Source organism: Rhea americana, unplaced genomic scaffold (assembly GCF_003343005.1).
Source record: "Rhea americana isolate MKP2758 unplaced genomic scaffold, rheAme1 scaffold_362, whole genome shotgun sequence".
NCBI classification, from domain to species: Eukaryota; Metazoa; Chordata; class Aves; order Rheiformes; family Rheidae; genus Rhea; species Rhea americana.
The window spans coordinates 140317-157037 of record NW_028186493.1 but is presented as its reverse complement, the minus strand read 5'-3'; the positions used below and the strand labels follow the sequence as shown (position 1 = coordinate 157037).

Genomic DNA, 16721 nt, shown 5'->3' with positions numbered 1-16721 from the left:
GGATAGTTCTGAYTTTTTGTTAATTTGCCAGGTTAGTCATTTAAATCAGCATACCTTGTAATCCCACATGCTCTGAGGCTGGCGTATAGAAAGGTGCAGTGCCTGAGAGACCTAAGGAGAGCTAGTGTTCTTTTAGCAGCAATACGTATTCAAGTGGCCTTGGTGTGTTGTGTTGACATACTTAGAGAAATTCATTTGTTTTCTTTGGATTCTAGTTCTTTAGTATCCTTTGGTCTTGGCTCAGGATTTTATTATGTATATGTTACGCCCTTTCTTTTCTGTTAAGGGCATGCTGCCTTTTAGGATTTTTCTCCTGCCTATTGCTGCTGCTGAAGCTGCAAATGTATATTGAGAGCAAGTCTAAGATCTTTCATTTGAGATGCAATTTTGTTCTCCACATACTGCAGCCACTCTCCCACTGTGATCAACAGTGGATGACTGCTCTCTTCTTTCTGACCTGAAGCCAGACTTCCTCTATATGAGGATTGTGCTGGTGGCTCTGCAAGAAAAAAAAATACCGTGGTTTGGAAAAACAAACTCTGACAATAGTGAGTTGTCTAGTAGTCGTCGTTCTCACCGACATGATTTGGAAAGAATTATTTTTCCAGGCTCAACGTAATAAATTGGCCACCAAGAAACCAGAGGCTTAATTTGACAGATTTTAATGACTAGGGTGATTCTATTTTGCATAAGTGGAGGCAGGTGAAAATTAAAGGTATGAACACTGCAAGAATAGATTAGGAACTATTCTCTAAAGGTAAGTGTTGTCATTCTCAGTTTCTGAGCACAGAACACTTGAAGAATCTTACGAAAGATAGATTCAACTGGATGTTTTTGTTTTTTCTCTCCTCTGCAATTCACAGGACAACATGTGGCTGTGGAGAGATCTTCAGTCACTCAAAGAAAACATACAATAGTTAAAGGGATGACTTTTGTTTCAAGGTCAGTTTTTGATGCCTAGCAAAAGTAACTATAAAGATGCATGACATAAGAAGAAAGAAATCCATGTCAATTTATGTAAATTAGAAACTTGGAGCTAAAGATCAGAATAAAAATATCTGTGACACTGAGACTGAAAGAAGAATATCAAGAAAAAAGAAACCTAAAAAAATACTGGATTGTAACCATATGGAAACTGTAGGTTTCTCAGTTTGGGAAAGGCATAAATACTTGATGACATTTACTATTGGGGATAGGGAAGGGATGGATGATGCTATATGCCCTTTTTTTCAGTAGTAATTGAGAATGTTAAGCCTCATCTACTAGAGTGAGAGCATTTTAAATCGACAGCTGAGGACACCATGTATGCAAAAGCACTTGATAAAGAGGGAAAAGAAGCCAGTGGAGATCTCTGAATGGCTGATGTCCAGTATTTCAAAGGAGACTATCCAGGGGATGGAGTCAAGCTCTTCACATGCATGTRCATGGAGGGAGGATGAGGGGCAGTGGACTTAAGCAAGGGAGGATCTGACTGGATATAAAGAGAAACCTTTTCACCATGAGGGCAATCAAGTATTGGAGTATTTTGCCTGGAGCATCCATCCCTGGAGTTTAAATGCTGACTGAATAAAGCCCTAAGCAACCCCTTCTGACCTCTTAGTTGACCCTGCTTGTAGTGGGAGGTTGGACTAGAGATTTCCTGAGGTTYCTTCTAACTTGAATTACTCCATGATTCTATGTTAACTTCCAGCAGAGCACGAAGAGAGGAAATACTTCAGGAAGACATAGCTTGTGCAAGGCAAGAGAAAAACTTAGGAAGTACAGCTGCCAAGGAATCCTCCACAGCTTTAAGAGAACCCTTAAATGAGTGATTCTTTCTTGGAGGCATTCAGATGCCCTGGATAACATGGGCATCTTTCAGATAATAGATAGGCACAGGATGAGGATTCTGTGAGTAGTGAAAACTTGTGCATCTGTCCTGTTTGTGTGAACCGAGTAATAAAAAGCTGCTATGGGGAACTCCTGAAAAAAGTAAAGGTATTTGATTTAAATTAATATGATACTCAGAAAATAGGAGGATTAAAAGTGAATGATTTAGAAAGCAGGTTAATAATGAGCCTCTAAAACTGCATTGTAGATGAGACTACTTGCTGAACAGCAGCATTTTAGGAAGTTTCCTGGGTTCAGCCTAATTATAAGCACTTATTTTTGCTCTCTGTGCAGTGCTGCAGCCCACAGCAGTGGCTCTGAACCTTATGGGCACCTTTCTTATGTTTTAAGAGTCCTAAAATGTAAACTGAGAGGCTCTGTTGGACTAATTCTGTAGAACAGTAAACTTGGGCACTACCAGACTTTGCTCTTGGAACTAGGAGTTTGAACAAAATAGATGTCTGAGTGGCCTCAGAGGGAATCATATGCGTCCAGCTTGAAATCCTTAGTTTCATTTCAGTGGTATTGCTTTTAAAGTCTTTTGTACAAGAGGAGATAGGGAGAGAGGAGGGATGGGAGATGCAGGGACCTGAATGCCCTCAGAAGAGCTTTGACAGTTTTCTTGGTATTCAGCTACAGCAAGTTTGTGAACCACTGGCCAAGGCAGACGATATTCTCGCTGAATATGTCAGCAGAACTCCTCTAAAAGATTATAACAGCTCTCTAACCGTGTGTGCATCTGCTGTTGGGAAGTTGTTTACTTCTGCCTGCAACCCAGAAAGATGCGGAAGGCTCGGAGAAATAGGAGAATTAAGCTTGCAAGTTCTGYCTTGACTGAGTTTATTCAGAAGGAAGCTAGTTAGCGCATACGTGGGAAACAAAGGTGATGTACAGTGTTGACCAATACTGAGGACCTAGCTAAGGAATTATGTCTTTTTGTCAGTAGTAAACTTAATGTGTCTGATTCTGCTTTATAAAAACTAGCTTTTAAGGAATATTGCATGAGATGGGGAGGAGTCATTATGTCTGTAAGTTTAGGAAAGTATTTTTTCTAAAAGCTGACAACATCATTTTTGGAGTAGGTCTTACAAAATTCAAGTTCAATACAAGCTATTTTTGTTAATCCTTTGAATATCGAGGTATGAGAACAGTCACTAGTCATAATTCCCATTCTGAAAAAATGCTGTATTTGTGCAAATTTTTAACTCTTGGGTAGCAGCTACCACACTGTAGCAAATTGTTGCAGAATATCTTTTTACTAAATTAAATCATTTTGAACTTTGTTTTTTTCCCTATTCTAGATTAGTCTTTTAGCCGACATTCATATTCCAACCTAGATGAAAATTTGAACTGCTAATTTGAGCAGTTATGTAAAATCACTGACTATTTAGAAAATAGATTTTGAGAGGTTCCCCATGAAGTCAATAGCTTCTTTTTAAAAGGAGCAGCACTTCCATACTTTACATTGAGGAAAACTGTAAAGAAGGTTCTGTTGCTGTAATTCTTGATGGCCATCACTTGTATCAAAGATTTAGTGGAAGGAACAGCAAGAAGAAAGAAGAAACTGCTCCATGTGCTTAAGTAGATAGTATTCAGTAAGCAAAGATGCCAAGCCAGTTTCTTCTTCCTTTTTTTTCCCCCTTTGATTTCTTGGCTGACTAGTTGAGTTACCAGTATGCTCCTCATATTTCCRATGTTATCTTTATTTTCACAATTTAACACACTCTTCTGGCAGTGTGACTGCTAAAAGGGAATGAGACTCCACTGAACACTTCCTTTCCAGTAAAGAAACAGAACTTCATTCAAACAGAAAACCCAAGGTAATTTGTTTGAAATCAGACTTTGCACACCTTGTGCAAATGTTTGTTTGACAGGTTGCCAAGCAGTTAGTCAGGTCCATCAGATAGTTTGCCTAAAATCGCAATGTTTTTTGCCTTGTAATTTAAGTCCATGACTTAATAGATTTGAATTAGAAATAGATGCAAAGGCTGAGCTATTGATGTTAAACTAAATGCTATCAGATTGATTAAAATCAAATCAGTAATTTGCTAGAATAAATAAGAGAAGAAATTGGCTGATGAAATCTTCATGTTACATTTATAAAAATCATCAAGTAAGCATTAAGTTTTGATCAGTCTTAAATTCAAAGAAGTAGTTCTTTGCTCAATAATTAAGGTCAGTTTAGAAGCTGATCCCATGGCAATGCCCCAAAATATACGAGGGGAAGAAAAAGAAGATGGATATAAACCCTGATTGGGCCACTTTATTCCGACAGAAGTTCAAAATGCTTTGGAGTGGAGGAGCCTGACCCCTTGTGCAGGCAGTGATACTCATTTAGCTGTGGTATCAACCGGTTCAAGGAAATGAACTGTCTGAAAGCAGATCTGTCGGGAACAAAGGTCTTTTCAGCAGGCAATGGGTTTCTTCTACACTCAAGTTTATTCTGAGCAGTTAATACCATCCTACTCAGTGGTTTATCCAGAGACATAAATTTTTAAATCGATTATTTTAGAAATGAAAGAAAAGGACTTTTACAAAGGTAAGAAGAAAGATGTTTATAGTTAAGATATTTTCTACTAAATTTGAATCAGGAGCCAGATAAACCGTTATCCTAAGTTTTGGTCCCAAGTTTTCAATACTCAATTTGCCGTAGAAAAGAATCTCGGAGTGCTGTCCATTTGACAGCAGGTAAYTTCTGGTTGTGTTAAGAGCATTTAACAAATGCACCAAGATTATTTATCCTATCTGATGGATAGCAGCACTCGTTGGAGAGCAGGTTTATTGCCACAGTGGTGCTCCCAGATCCTCTTCTACAGGATCCCTTTGAACTTTTGTGTCGTTGTTATATTGATAAATGAGAGTGCTTGTAAAGGAGACTCTCAGTCACATTGCAGCCTTTATGTTATGCATGTCACTCTTCATGTGAAATTGTGGAAACAGATCTTTTTTTTATTCCTGATTTTTTTCCACTCTATTTCCCTAGCTTATTTTTGTCTTTCTGTAGTAGCCAATTTAAAACAAATTTGTTGCATTCAATACTTAATGTAATAAAAATGACACATTGCATTACTTTTAACAAAAGGTTTTTTTATAGAAAATATTCCTAATTAGGCACTGCCTCAGTAATAAAATGATAGTGGTGTGATGTTCACCACAAACAGGGTGATAGTTGTGTCTTTAAGATCTGAATCTGTTTTTTTTTTTTTTTGATTCTTTCTAACAAAGTCAATGAGGAAAAAACTAAAATTGCAGTTGGCAGTGGCCATGATTTTGTACTTGCTGTTGTAAGGAGTCCTGCAATATGTATGTTTTCATCAGAAAGAATATGTTTGTATTATTTTTTCCAATAATAATTTGTCAAGTTAAGGATATGATTTAGAGAGCAAAAAAAAATCAGCATCTTTCTATGGAGGAAATAATATCCCCAGTATCAATAGCAAATTTCTGGCTTCTGTTTGGGCACTGCACGGGAATGGATAAACAAAATGGACAACTGGCAGGGAGGAGTGCAATAAAAGAAAAACATCCAACATATCCCTAACCAGCCCTGATAGGAGGCTGGARCGGAAGAACCATGATGGGAACCTGTACTGGCGCTTCCAAAGCTTTTGAGCGCTGAAGTGTTCTGGTTACAGTAGGGATTGATGGTTTCTCTGCCATGAGAGATGTGCTTGTGCACTAGCTGATCGGGTTTGGGAATAGTGCAGCTGGGGTTTTCTTTCAATTTTTCCTTGTAGTTCATCCAAAACACTGTGAATGACTTTCTCTGTTTGCAGTCACGTCAGCTGATTTTTAACTAGATACAATATAAAGTTTTTTTTTTTAACTAAATACTACTTGACTTTTTAAAAAGGTAAAATTTTCATCAGCATCCATGGTAAAGCTACAGCATAATGTAGTACAATAACGTTTTTCCAGGAAATCAGATCTAGTTAAAAACTTGACTATATTCATAGTAAAACTTGCTGAGGCATAGTAGCCAGTTCCCTTCCTCCCCCCCCGCTTCCCCAAAATTATTTCAAGATCAACTTTAAGTGCCTTTGACCTTGCTCTAAAAATAAGGGTTGGCTTTGCATGTGAGGATTTGGTAAGGAAGTGTCAGGTAACTAATCAATCTTGAAACCAAGAGCTAGAAATCCAGTGGAAGAAGTTTAATAATTTACAAAGTTAAATTATTTGTAATTCTGTATGGTCTAGATGTTGTAGGTTATGTGATTTGTATTTGTATGTTTTGAATGCACTCTGAATTTTGAACAAGGTTTTTWAAAAGATTTTCATGGTCTGATTCCTAAGTTGAATCTTTCCATAGTCCTAAATTTCTGAAGCAGGAACTGGTTGTTGTCTTTGCTCTTACGCATCATACCTAAACTACACCGTTGCTGTATTTAGTGGGCTTTATAGTTCTACCTAAGGATGACTRTGAGCTTTTTGCAATGAGTAAATATGAAATGTTCATCTTTTTGTAAAGCTTGTTTGTCTGAGGGGACTAGCCTCTTGTGGAGAGAAAATAATGTCACTGACATTGCACCAGAGATGTGCACCAGAAGAATAAAGCTTAATACAAGATGAAGAATTTTAATGTTCTGAAGTGGCTTTATCTAACTCATTAATGGTACCTTGCATCATGAGCATATAGGGGAGGTGAAAGAGGAAAAAGTGACTTCTTGGAGCAAAAGTGAAGTTACACCAACTTAACAGTTCTAAACAGCATATTATGATGCATATATCCTGTTTCATTTTTACACACACAGTCTTCARGGTAAGGGATGACTTCATGGTTAAGGCATTTATTACAAAGTTAAATATGAATTTTGCTCCATGTTCTGTTTTCTTAACTGAATTACACAGAGAAAACCATACCTAGCTAGTAGTTTTCCTTTCTTTACAGAGTTACTGGAGTGGAGCGTATGTTAATGTTGTTGCAAGAGGTAGTGTAGAAAATTTTGCTTTATGTTCACCTATTTCTGTAGTCAGTTGTTCCTGCATTTGGATCTTTGGGGCAGGAGTTTTCAGGGAGTCTTTTTGAGATAAGATCTATATAGAGCTGTGGTCTGAGACTGCTCCTGGACACTATGGCTGTGGAAGCCCTCAATGTAATAGACTGCAGGGGAGAGTAATGTCTTTGCAGCCATGAAAGCGTTTCCCCCTTCCTTTCTTTCTGCATGCTTTAGGTTAAAATGACTTGGTGCAAATAATTATTTCTAGCTTCATTCTCCATAGTACTTGGCTACTGCRTGGCAGGTGTAATTATTTTGCTTCCATATTGTATTCCTCATGCATCTAGGAAGTTATGATCATAAAGTCCCAAGTATTTTCATCTCTGCAGTTTATTAAAATTTTGACTACATTGAGTTCCTCTCTTAAATACAATTAGGAAAGTGGTATTTCATTATATACCACATCTTTTAAAAAGCTTTCCATTTTTGTATTTTACCAAAGCAGTTCTCATCTCTGTGTGTCAGAAAGTATTTTTAGCTCTGATTTTAAAATATGCTATTCATTGATCTGCTCAACCATTGCTAATCTGTTTGTTCAACTTCTCGTTTGCTTTTGTGGGAAGCAGACAGCACATTCCCTATGTACCAGATGATTCCCCCCACCGGCGGCACATAGCTTTCCTCAGCTTGCTAAAGGAGGCAGCATTCATGATTTGCATAATAATGTGGTATGAAAGCTCTATCTGGTTTGATAAATTGTGTTTCTAACCTCTGGGTGAAGATTCTAATCGACGTATCACTTATAAACATTTTAAAAAGTTTTCCTACTTAAAAATGCTTGATGTTATGAAGTTGTAGGAGTTGAAATGGTTTGGCAATGCAATCACATTTCCAACTCTGTTTGAATGGTTCAAACTTTTATATTTTGAAGCTCTTCTCTGCAGTGAAAGTGCAAACCATAATTGAATGTGGACTTAGTGAAAATGGTTCTTCCTTTGTCCCTCTAGTACAACAGTAGATAAGAGTATGCTTCGTTGCAGGGAAACTCGTATCGACTTACCTAAATAGGACTGGCTTTTAGAGAATTGTAGCAGCAGGAGCCGGTGTAAGACTGGTACACCTACAGATGTGCATATAGCTGACATCTGTCAATCTGTTTCCCTATTCTATAGAGAGTGCTAATGGGATGTGGTGGGGTTTGAGCTTTTTCAGTCTCCCTGTGGAGTGAGCTTAAGGATTAACTGAAGCAGTATAAGAACAATTCATTAATTGGGCTAACTGAGCCTGCAAATTTGCCAGGCTGCTTTTGTGATCCAATTATTTAACCTCCTTTTCTTCTGTCAAATACCAGCTCCTGGCAGAGGAAGCAGATAGTGACTTAGAGTAAGGCTGCTCTATATTTAAGAGAGCAGCTATCTAGTCTTTCAGCATACACCCAATTTATAGTATGGATTTGTGCATTGCAGCATGTGATGCAATACTTGGACTTTTCTCACCCTTGTTGTACTATATACTTCAGTCACCTTGTCTTTTTTAATTTCTGCGTTGCAAGTAATGCCTTTATTAAAAGCAACTACTTTGAAACTTTGAGGTGAAAAGATGGTATCTAAATCTGCGTCAGAATGGAATTTTGTAATACATTCAGCATTGCTTTGTTAGTGGCAAAGGTCCCACTGGCTTCATCAGACCAAAGCTAGGTCGCGATGAAGCACACTTGACAATTAATGGTACTGTAAACTAAATCCCATTGTGTAACTGGACATGAAGTGAAAAAAATGGTCTTTTACTCCTAAAAGATCAGTGAAATTGTTTACGTTTAGGTCATTAAGGAAGTCATACAGTTAGCTCGTCARGATTTGTCTAGCTACTAGAATTTGTTTGGTGATCTCATTCTCTGTCGCAATGATTTAAAGAAGCTGCGTGTGTTTAAATAGCAGTGTATCTCCATGTTGGTGCCTTAGCATGCAGACAGCTTTTGGCCTTTGGAAAGTCAAATTCTGTCAGAGGGATGAGCTTCTTTTATTGTAAATCAGGAGTTAGTGATAACACCATAATTCCTTGATGAAGTTGTACTAAACTTACACTGCTTAAGAGGCACCTTGATACTCTCAGATTGTTTAAAATAGGATTTTAGAAATAGTATGACTTACGTAAGTTAGTCAAACCTATCACCATATGGAGTGATCTGGTACCGCTTTTTTTTCCTTTTTGACAGATTCAGGTGATACGAAAGATTATAATCAAGATTTATCACAGTCTTCACTTAGTTTAATTTAGTTTGCATATGGTGAGCTATCAGTCTTGTAGCCTTTATATAGGAAAGCTGCGATGATTCACGATAATGGACTTCTGTTTAATTATTACACAAACTGTTAGGTGTTTTCTGAGCTTTTGAGCTAAAGCTTCACATGCTTCTCAGGCTGCTGCTATGCTTCTCAAAGGCAATAGGAACTTAAGCTAATCTATCACTGCGGSTGGAACGCTGTGCTATAGAATGAGTTTTGGAATGAATGTATGTTGTATAGAGGAGGAAATTGTGACTTGTTGCTGGCAACTGAGTTCCAGARTGGAGCTCAGATTGCATGACAGAAGTGCCTCTTTATAGCAGGGATTGAAAAACACGCGTGTCTTATAGAAGCATAAATAGAAATTGATGTACTTATCACTCCATCAATAAAAAAGCAAGTTTTCAATACAACTAATCAATATATAGTTAGTTTTTTAATATAAAGTTCTCTAATAATGGAAATACAACCTGTTACCCAATTTTAGGGAAAGAATTGGAAGGTTAATGTTGAAAGTAGAAAAAAAATGAGTACCTGAAAATGCAGAACCAAGACTCCTTAACAGAAACTAGGCTATTGGCTACTTTGTGTTTTACAGATGGGTGAGAAATGTACTGCTGGTTTATCAATGTGCTATTGATTGAAAATTCAGCTATTAAGAAACACCCAGTTACTGTTACTCTGCAGAACCTGTTGAGGATGCACCTAAATGCTGTCAAGTTCTGTGTGCGGGTCTGAGTTCAAGCTGCATGATGATCTTCTGGAAAAGCCCATGAAATTTTCCATGGAGTTTGGAGCTGTTCTTTGTTTGGTAGGATACTGACCTTGCCTTTGCACCAGCTTTTGAATGCCACAGTGGGAAGATGTGTTGTGCTTCACTGCCTTGACTGCTGAGAGGGTTCAGCACCGAGGAGAGCACTTCCTCTTCCTCCTCCTCTTCCTCCTCCTCTTCCTCCTGAAAGCTGTATTACAGTGGTGCACCCTGCTCTTTTTCAGAGCCTAAGGACTGGGTATCAGCTTTTCCGGTGCTGTATTAAATTAGATGCTACAGGTTTCCAAACCTGGGAAACAAAGTGTGACTGTCATTCCTTGAGGTAGATCATATTTGAGTGAGAATATTGATCTGACTGACTGTGGTGACTTAGTATTCATCTTGGGAGTTGCAGCTGAAATGGGTGGCTACTACCCTGCATGGCTAATGTAGTAACATTAAGGAAACAAGCTTTTCATGATCAAAAAGCCCATGCAGATTCTAGCTCACAATTAGCCATGTGAAGGTAACACTGATTGCTGCAGAGCTGCTTTCTTTTTCTCTTCCTATGTTTCCCTCATCAGCAATCTCCTCAGGACTGGTTGGCACATTACTTACGATTTGGAGGGCAGATAGAATTAGGAACTGAGCCATTACATCCCATGGCTGCATGGTTCAGTGTTTCTCAGTGCCATCCTTTGGTTCTGCAGCTGTAGCACCAACTGTTACTGGCTTTCCTTATTGTTGGCTCTCATCGTAGTTCTTGGAAATACGTGAATTATCCTTGCTCTCACAGTGGGCAAAAAAATCTCAGATGTGTATCTCAGAGTAACTATTTCTCTCCCAATTTCTACTGTTTTGGACTGTCCCCAGGATCACTGATGATTCACGTTAAATCTCTCACAGCTGACTTCTGGGTTCTGCTGCAGCAAAGCAATTTGCCCACCTATTTCAACCACCAAAATCCTGCCTGTTTAGGCAGAAGGCAGTGTTCACACCTRTGCCTAGGTGCACTTTACAGTGAAGGAACTGGCAAAAGTTTCTGTGGTGGTTTGGCAATAGTTGGTAGGCCTGAGTGTGACTATGCTCACAAAATGTCAAACAGCGAAGTCTTTGAATATCCACTGTGAGATTTTCTGGGGGAAGTGAGCTGCTTTTGATCRCTATTCAGTGCATAGACTGGAGTTGCTTGCTTGGTAGCAAGCCTGCTGTTCCCTGAGCTGTCTATTTGCGTCTTGCACATCTTTTCTCCGTCAGAAGCCTTCTGGGAGTCCCTCCTGCAAGGATCCAACGGTACGAAGGAGCTGGAATGGCGTTGGGTGTGCGCTGCCCTGCGTATTCATGCACTGAATGGGTGTCCTGGTGATGTAAAAGGAAAAAATATTCTCTGTAGGGTGTGCTGTATGGACTACGCAGCTTATACATGAACAGTTCCTAGTGAACAGTAGGGTTGTCATAACTGAGATTACGATATTGGGATTTTACAGCTGCCATGCTTATTCAAATTGCATCTAGGCAGTGAACCGTGTTCTTTTTCTTATTCTTGCATTTTTGAAGGGCATTGAAGCACATACTGAATGTTTGCCTACTTTTCAGAATTTAAAAACAAATTAGGTGAATTTTTTGAACCTAGAAAGTGGATATCCAATCAAAAATAATTCATGCAAACCTGATAAAATGCAAATTAATTTTAACTGAGTTTGCCATTAACATTTTGTTTGTTTAAGTACTGACACTGTTTAATAAAGATATGCCTGAGATAGCTGCTTTGCAGATTCTGTGTCCTAGTTAAGAAATAATCTAGATTTTTATGATCTATATTCATCATTTTCTTGGAACCTCTGACATATTTTTAAAAACGTATGTACTCCAGGCAAATCAAACCATCCCAACCAGTTTCTAGCTTTGTGCAGAGTTCCCAGCTGGTTCTCCAAGGCTGAGGGACRTTGGGCTGCTTTTGTCTAATTTAATAACTAGGGAGAAAGTGAGGCTGAATGACACCAGCTGTGGCCCTGATATACCAGATGTGGCTCAGCCTCTTTTTTAAGAGGTGAGGGATTACAAAGAAGCCCAAATAATGGGTTAATTCCACTGAGGCAGTGTGGATGAGGGGGGTGGGCAGCAATTGCCAGGGAGGAATCCACCCCCAAGCTTTGGAGAAGGGAACAAAGAAGTCTTTGCTGTTCAGCTCCAGGCTTTCCTACAGGGCTGCGAAAGCCTACAGAGATGCTTTTGACTTTGGRCTTTTCCTAGTGTGGTTCAAGGCAAGTGGTTTAATACAGCATTCCTTTTTTTGTGTGGTAAAAATCTGTGAGGTTGCAAATGCAGTAAGAAGCCAAAGTTTGAGCTGTTCTAGTTGGAAGTGAGACTCTCTTTTAAACCCTTTGTTTTGATCTGCTGTGACATACCTCTATAGCATACCTCCCTCAGAGGTGATTCTTGGCAAAGTCTGTGCAGAGATTTGATTTAAGGATTACTTGAATCGTTTATGGAGCTGTGAAAATTGTCCTCGCTGAAGTTACGGTATGGCAGATTTATCTCATGTACTACATTTGTCGATTATAGCATTTCCTGGGAGAGATTGCTGTAGTCTTCCAAATTACTTTTAAGATGGACTGTTCTTCTTGTGGGTGTTTCTTGTTTCTTTTTTCTCACAGATGAAAAAGATGCATCTTTTGGTTAAAAAAAAAAAAAAACTTTGTACAAATGATTTATTTAAAGTGTACTTTGTCATTTTGATCAGCCTTTCACAGGCACAGATCTGGTTGACGAATCTTGGTTTTGTTTCAGTTTAATTCTTGTATTACATCTTTAGTTTTAATGTCTACTAAAAGTTTTTCCACTGATGAAAAGTGCTATCCAAAGTATTTTTTTGTTCTCTGTGCAAAGTTTATGAAATTAAATATTTATACAGGATTCTCAAAAACTGACACATCCTATTGGGTTATATTCAAAAATAACTGCCGTCATTGAAGCATTCTGGAATTTACCTTTTTTTTTCTTAAATCTGTTTGGAACAGTATCCTCAATCTCTCGTTGTCTGTTTCTGCATACTGTCGGTAACTTGATGGTAGATGTTGCTTATTCGCTTAACTGATGGGAGTGGTAGAATAGAGTGATTTCTGGGTTAGTAGATACAAGAGAAGCAGGTATCTGAGGAAGTGTTTAGAGCAGGTACTGCTACGGACAACATGAAAAAGATATGAAGACAAATATTCTGGATGAATTCACGTGACAGGTAATAGTAGTATAACTAGTAGTATAACAGTTTTAGAGATGTTTTATAGCTAGATTTCCAATGGGAAGGAAGCACATGGGGATCATGGTCTGTCTGCTTTTAGATTATTTTCAGAACTCTTGATCTTACTGATTGCTTTCGAAAGAGTTTGGGGACAAAGATACCAGTTGCATCTCAGATCTGCAGCATGTTGTCACTTCTTACTGAAGACACCTGAGAACCAACATCAGAGAGGCCRTGTACATGCCTGGTCTGGCACAAGAATTTGGGGGAGTTTGTCAAATGCAAAGCCAAAATCCATTCAATCACCAAGCATGCTAAGGCTCACAGATGATGATTATTATTATTATTACTATTACTGATTTTCTCTTATGATTTCCAGACATCAAATTTAGATTTCTTGTCTCAGTAGTATCAGGAAGAGTTTTGATTTTGGCAGAAATTAGATGGCCAGTAGTAGGTCAACAGTTTGATTTGATATGCTCTTTGACCAACCCAATTAGAAGAAATGTGTTTAGAAGCAACAACCTAAATATAAAGATTTTACTTCTTGGTCTCAATTAAAGTCAAGAAAATTATCTGCATGCAGGCTTGTATATGGTTCTAAAATCTAGCTTATGCTTGCATATATTTTCAAAAATATTTAACAATATTTTTAATATTCATTTTGGTGGGAAGTTCTAAGGTTGTATTTCAGATCACTATCTTCATGTCTTGGCTATACTGAAATCTAGAAAATGGATTAAGATCATTCATAAGATCTTCTGTTAGGCTTTTTGCTAGTTTTGCATGAAGCCTTTTTGTTCTGTTGGTAGAAGCAAGGAAGTATTGGATTATAAAAGGTGTCCCAAAATTGCTCTTGGGTTGCAGTAATTTTGTTCTCATCTATACTGTGCAAAAAGACGTGTCACGCTTTAACAATGAAGTCTGTGCAACATGAGTTTAATGTATGATGTCAGATTGCAACTGGGAATTAAAAGTAGCACTAGAAACAGATTATCGCCTCCCAGAATTTGAAAGAGGAGCGTTTGACGTGCCACGCTGTATGGTGGAGATGGTAAGAGGTTCTGAAGTTTGGAAAGGTGCTGCAGAGATGTGTGCTAAAGTAATCTATATCATAAATATTGATTACTTATGATAAGCTTTGGTATAGTCAGCGTTCCTGGTGGCACAGAACAGTGCAGAACTGAGCATGTTGTCTTTGTTGGTTTGTGTTACGCTGCAAATCTTTTGTGCTGCTGTAGAATTGCTGCGTTCTGCGTTATGGCAAATATGTCCAGAACTAGACTCCATACAGGTGCTGCAAGCAAAAAACACCATTCCTGTGCTGTATAAATCTAAGGTTTAAGAGAGTTAAAGACTCTCGTTTTCATATTGTAGCTGGATAGACTGCATGCGTATGTATAAAGTCATGAATTGTTTCTTTGATTTGCCTGGRTCTTCATTGCTCATGTGACTTATTTGGAGTTAATGAGTTTAATCAGAGGTATGTGAATGAGCATCTATTAAAAACTGTTCAAAGCAATATGAATTTATTTCTTTGTTTCTTCAGGAGACATCACTCAGAAAGGATATGAAAAGAAAAGGGCAAAGCTGTTAGCACGGTACATACCACTCATTCAAGGTAAGAGACTTTATAGGTTACATCTTTTACACTGAATTTGTGAAAATGTAGAACAGAAAATTAAATAGAATGGATGAACTAATAATATTGCTTGATTCCAATTGTATCCAATTAGTAGTAAAAAAGTGCTATCTTGTAGAGAAATACAGAACAAGACAGAGGTCTAAAATGTTTTTTTAACATTTAACATCCATAAGTGGTAACATTTCTGTTAGCAAATTTCCTTTAGTTTGAGAATTAGTCTAAGAAATGGCAGGTCTGACAGTTCTCATTAACTGAATACACTTGCCAGTCAGTTGCTTAATTAATTAATTTATTAAAACATCATTAACAACAGATGTGCAGGTAGCTCTCAAATTTGGAAGCACAGACTCAATTTTTTAGTTGGATCATGGGGCGGGGGGGTTATGCCTGTCGATAAGTTACTTTGGGCGTTTACTAATTGATACTTCCTTTCAAGGACTTGATTTAACTTTCTTCAAATTGATGACTTTTCTGCTACATACTTCAGCTGGTTATTGTCAGACTTTGTCTTCAATGGCAAAAAAGCTAAAGGTCCAACTATTTTTTTAATTATGCTAGGCCACTTAATCACTGTGGGTTAAAATTCTTGTGCTGTCATTGATCAATTCTATAGGTTGAGAGGTTTGAGAGGTTCCTGTTAAGATACGGGAAAGTGAGAAGAGCAAAAAAAGTGGAATTGATACTGAAACATTGTAGACTAGATGAGATAAAAAAAGAATCACAGGTCTTACCTTATAGTGTTAGCATTGCACTCTTACATCAGAGAGCAGAGCAGGAAAATACTGCGACTTTGATCCCGTTTCAGTTGTGATTTACAGAAATCACTGATTTGAAGCAGGAATGAGTATCTCTCTAACAAATAGTTAGACTAGGTGATAATTTATTTTGCTCTTAAAAATCAGTGCAGTGACCCCTGTGGCTCTGTGTAGCAGGATGGACAAAAGATTCATTTGCACTTCTTGACAGAGAAGAGTTGAGTCCGTTCAGCGTTTTTATGATCTCTGGAGTTTCCTTTCCATTTTACTATTTCTTCCAGGATGGTGGTTTCCACTACTACTCCAGTCTCCAAGCTGCACAGCCCTTATTTTAAGGGGGCAAAACCYTCCTGTCATCTTTGTTGTAAGTGATCTGCCAGCAACTGTTTATTCCTGAAGGCTTTTTCACATGTTTCCAACTTTCATTGAGGAAACCTCATTTGAAACCAGGCCTGTAGCTTCTCCTGGTGTGTGGGAACATGTTGCTCATAGATTATATAATCTCCCTGAAGATTTCAGGGTATTGCTGCCATAGGAAAGATTCTGCAGTCTGGATTCTTCTACTGGACAGAAAAAGCGATGTTAACTTTTTTAGGTTGACATGCTAGTTCTAGTAGCTACCTATTCACTCCTGATCACAATGAGGTTCTGCAGACTGCTGAATTGTGGTAGCTTTATGCATGTTTGTCATGTAGCAGTTGGAATATGATCCTAGTGTGTTGTCATCTGATTTTTTTTTTTTTAGGACCTTTTTTTTAATGACCAGCTGTAGCTTCTCCATGGGATGGTAATTTATAATCCTCTGTAGACTACACAGAACCTAACTCATCTGTATAGAATGACAGAATCATAGAATTAMAGAATTGGAAGGGACCTCTGGAGATCATCTAGTCCAACCCCCACCCCCCGCTCAAGCAGGCTCACCTAGACCATGTTAGACAGATTTGCATCCAGGCAGGCTYTGAAGATCTCCGGAGAAGGAGACTCCACAACCTCTCTGGACAACCTGTTCCAGKGCTCCGTCACTCTCACAGTGAAGAAATTCCCCCTCAAGTTCAGGCAGAACGTCCTATGGTTCAATTTCTGCCCATTGCCTCTTGTCCTGTCACATGGCAACACTGAAAAGAATTTGTCCCTGTCACCTTGACACCCTCCCTTCAGGTACTTATACACATGGATAGGATGCCCACTCAGTCCTCTCTTCCCCAGGCTAAAGAGGCCCAGCTCTCGCAGCCGTT

The 16721-nt window shown here is 38.4% G+C and overlaps 1 protein-coding gene across 4 annotated transcripts in view; it reads left to right on the top strand.

Annotated features, from left to right (window-relative positions):
• The window catches only part of DIP2A (DIP2 acetate--CoA ligase A), a 128578-nt gene that overhangs the window by 17491 nt on the left and 94366 nt on the right, over window positions 1-16721 (top strand). For all 4 annotated transcript variants that reach the window (XR_014896744.1, XR_014896743.1, XM_085312413.1 and 1 more), the window contains exon 2: window positions 14633-14704. Coding sequence is in view for 2 of the 4 variants with exons in the window: in XM_085312413.1 (XP_085168539.1) it covers window positions 14633-14704 (72 nt within the window). In the remaining 2 variants the exon portion in view is untranslated. The remainder of the gene's footprint in view (window positions 1-14632; window positions 14705-16721) is intronic.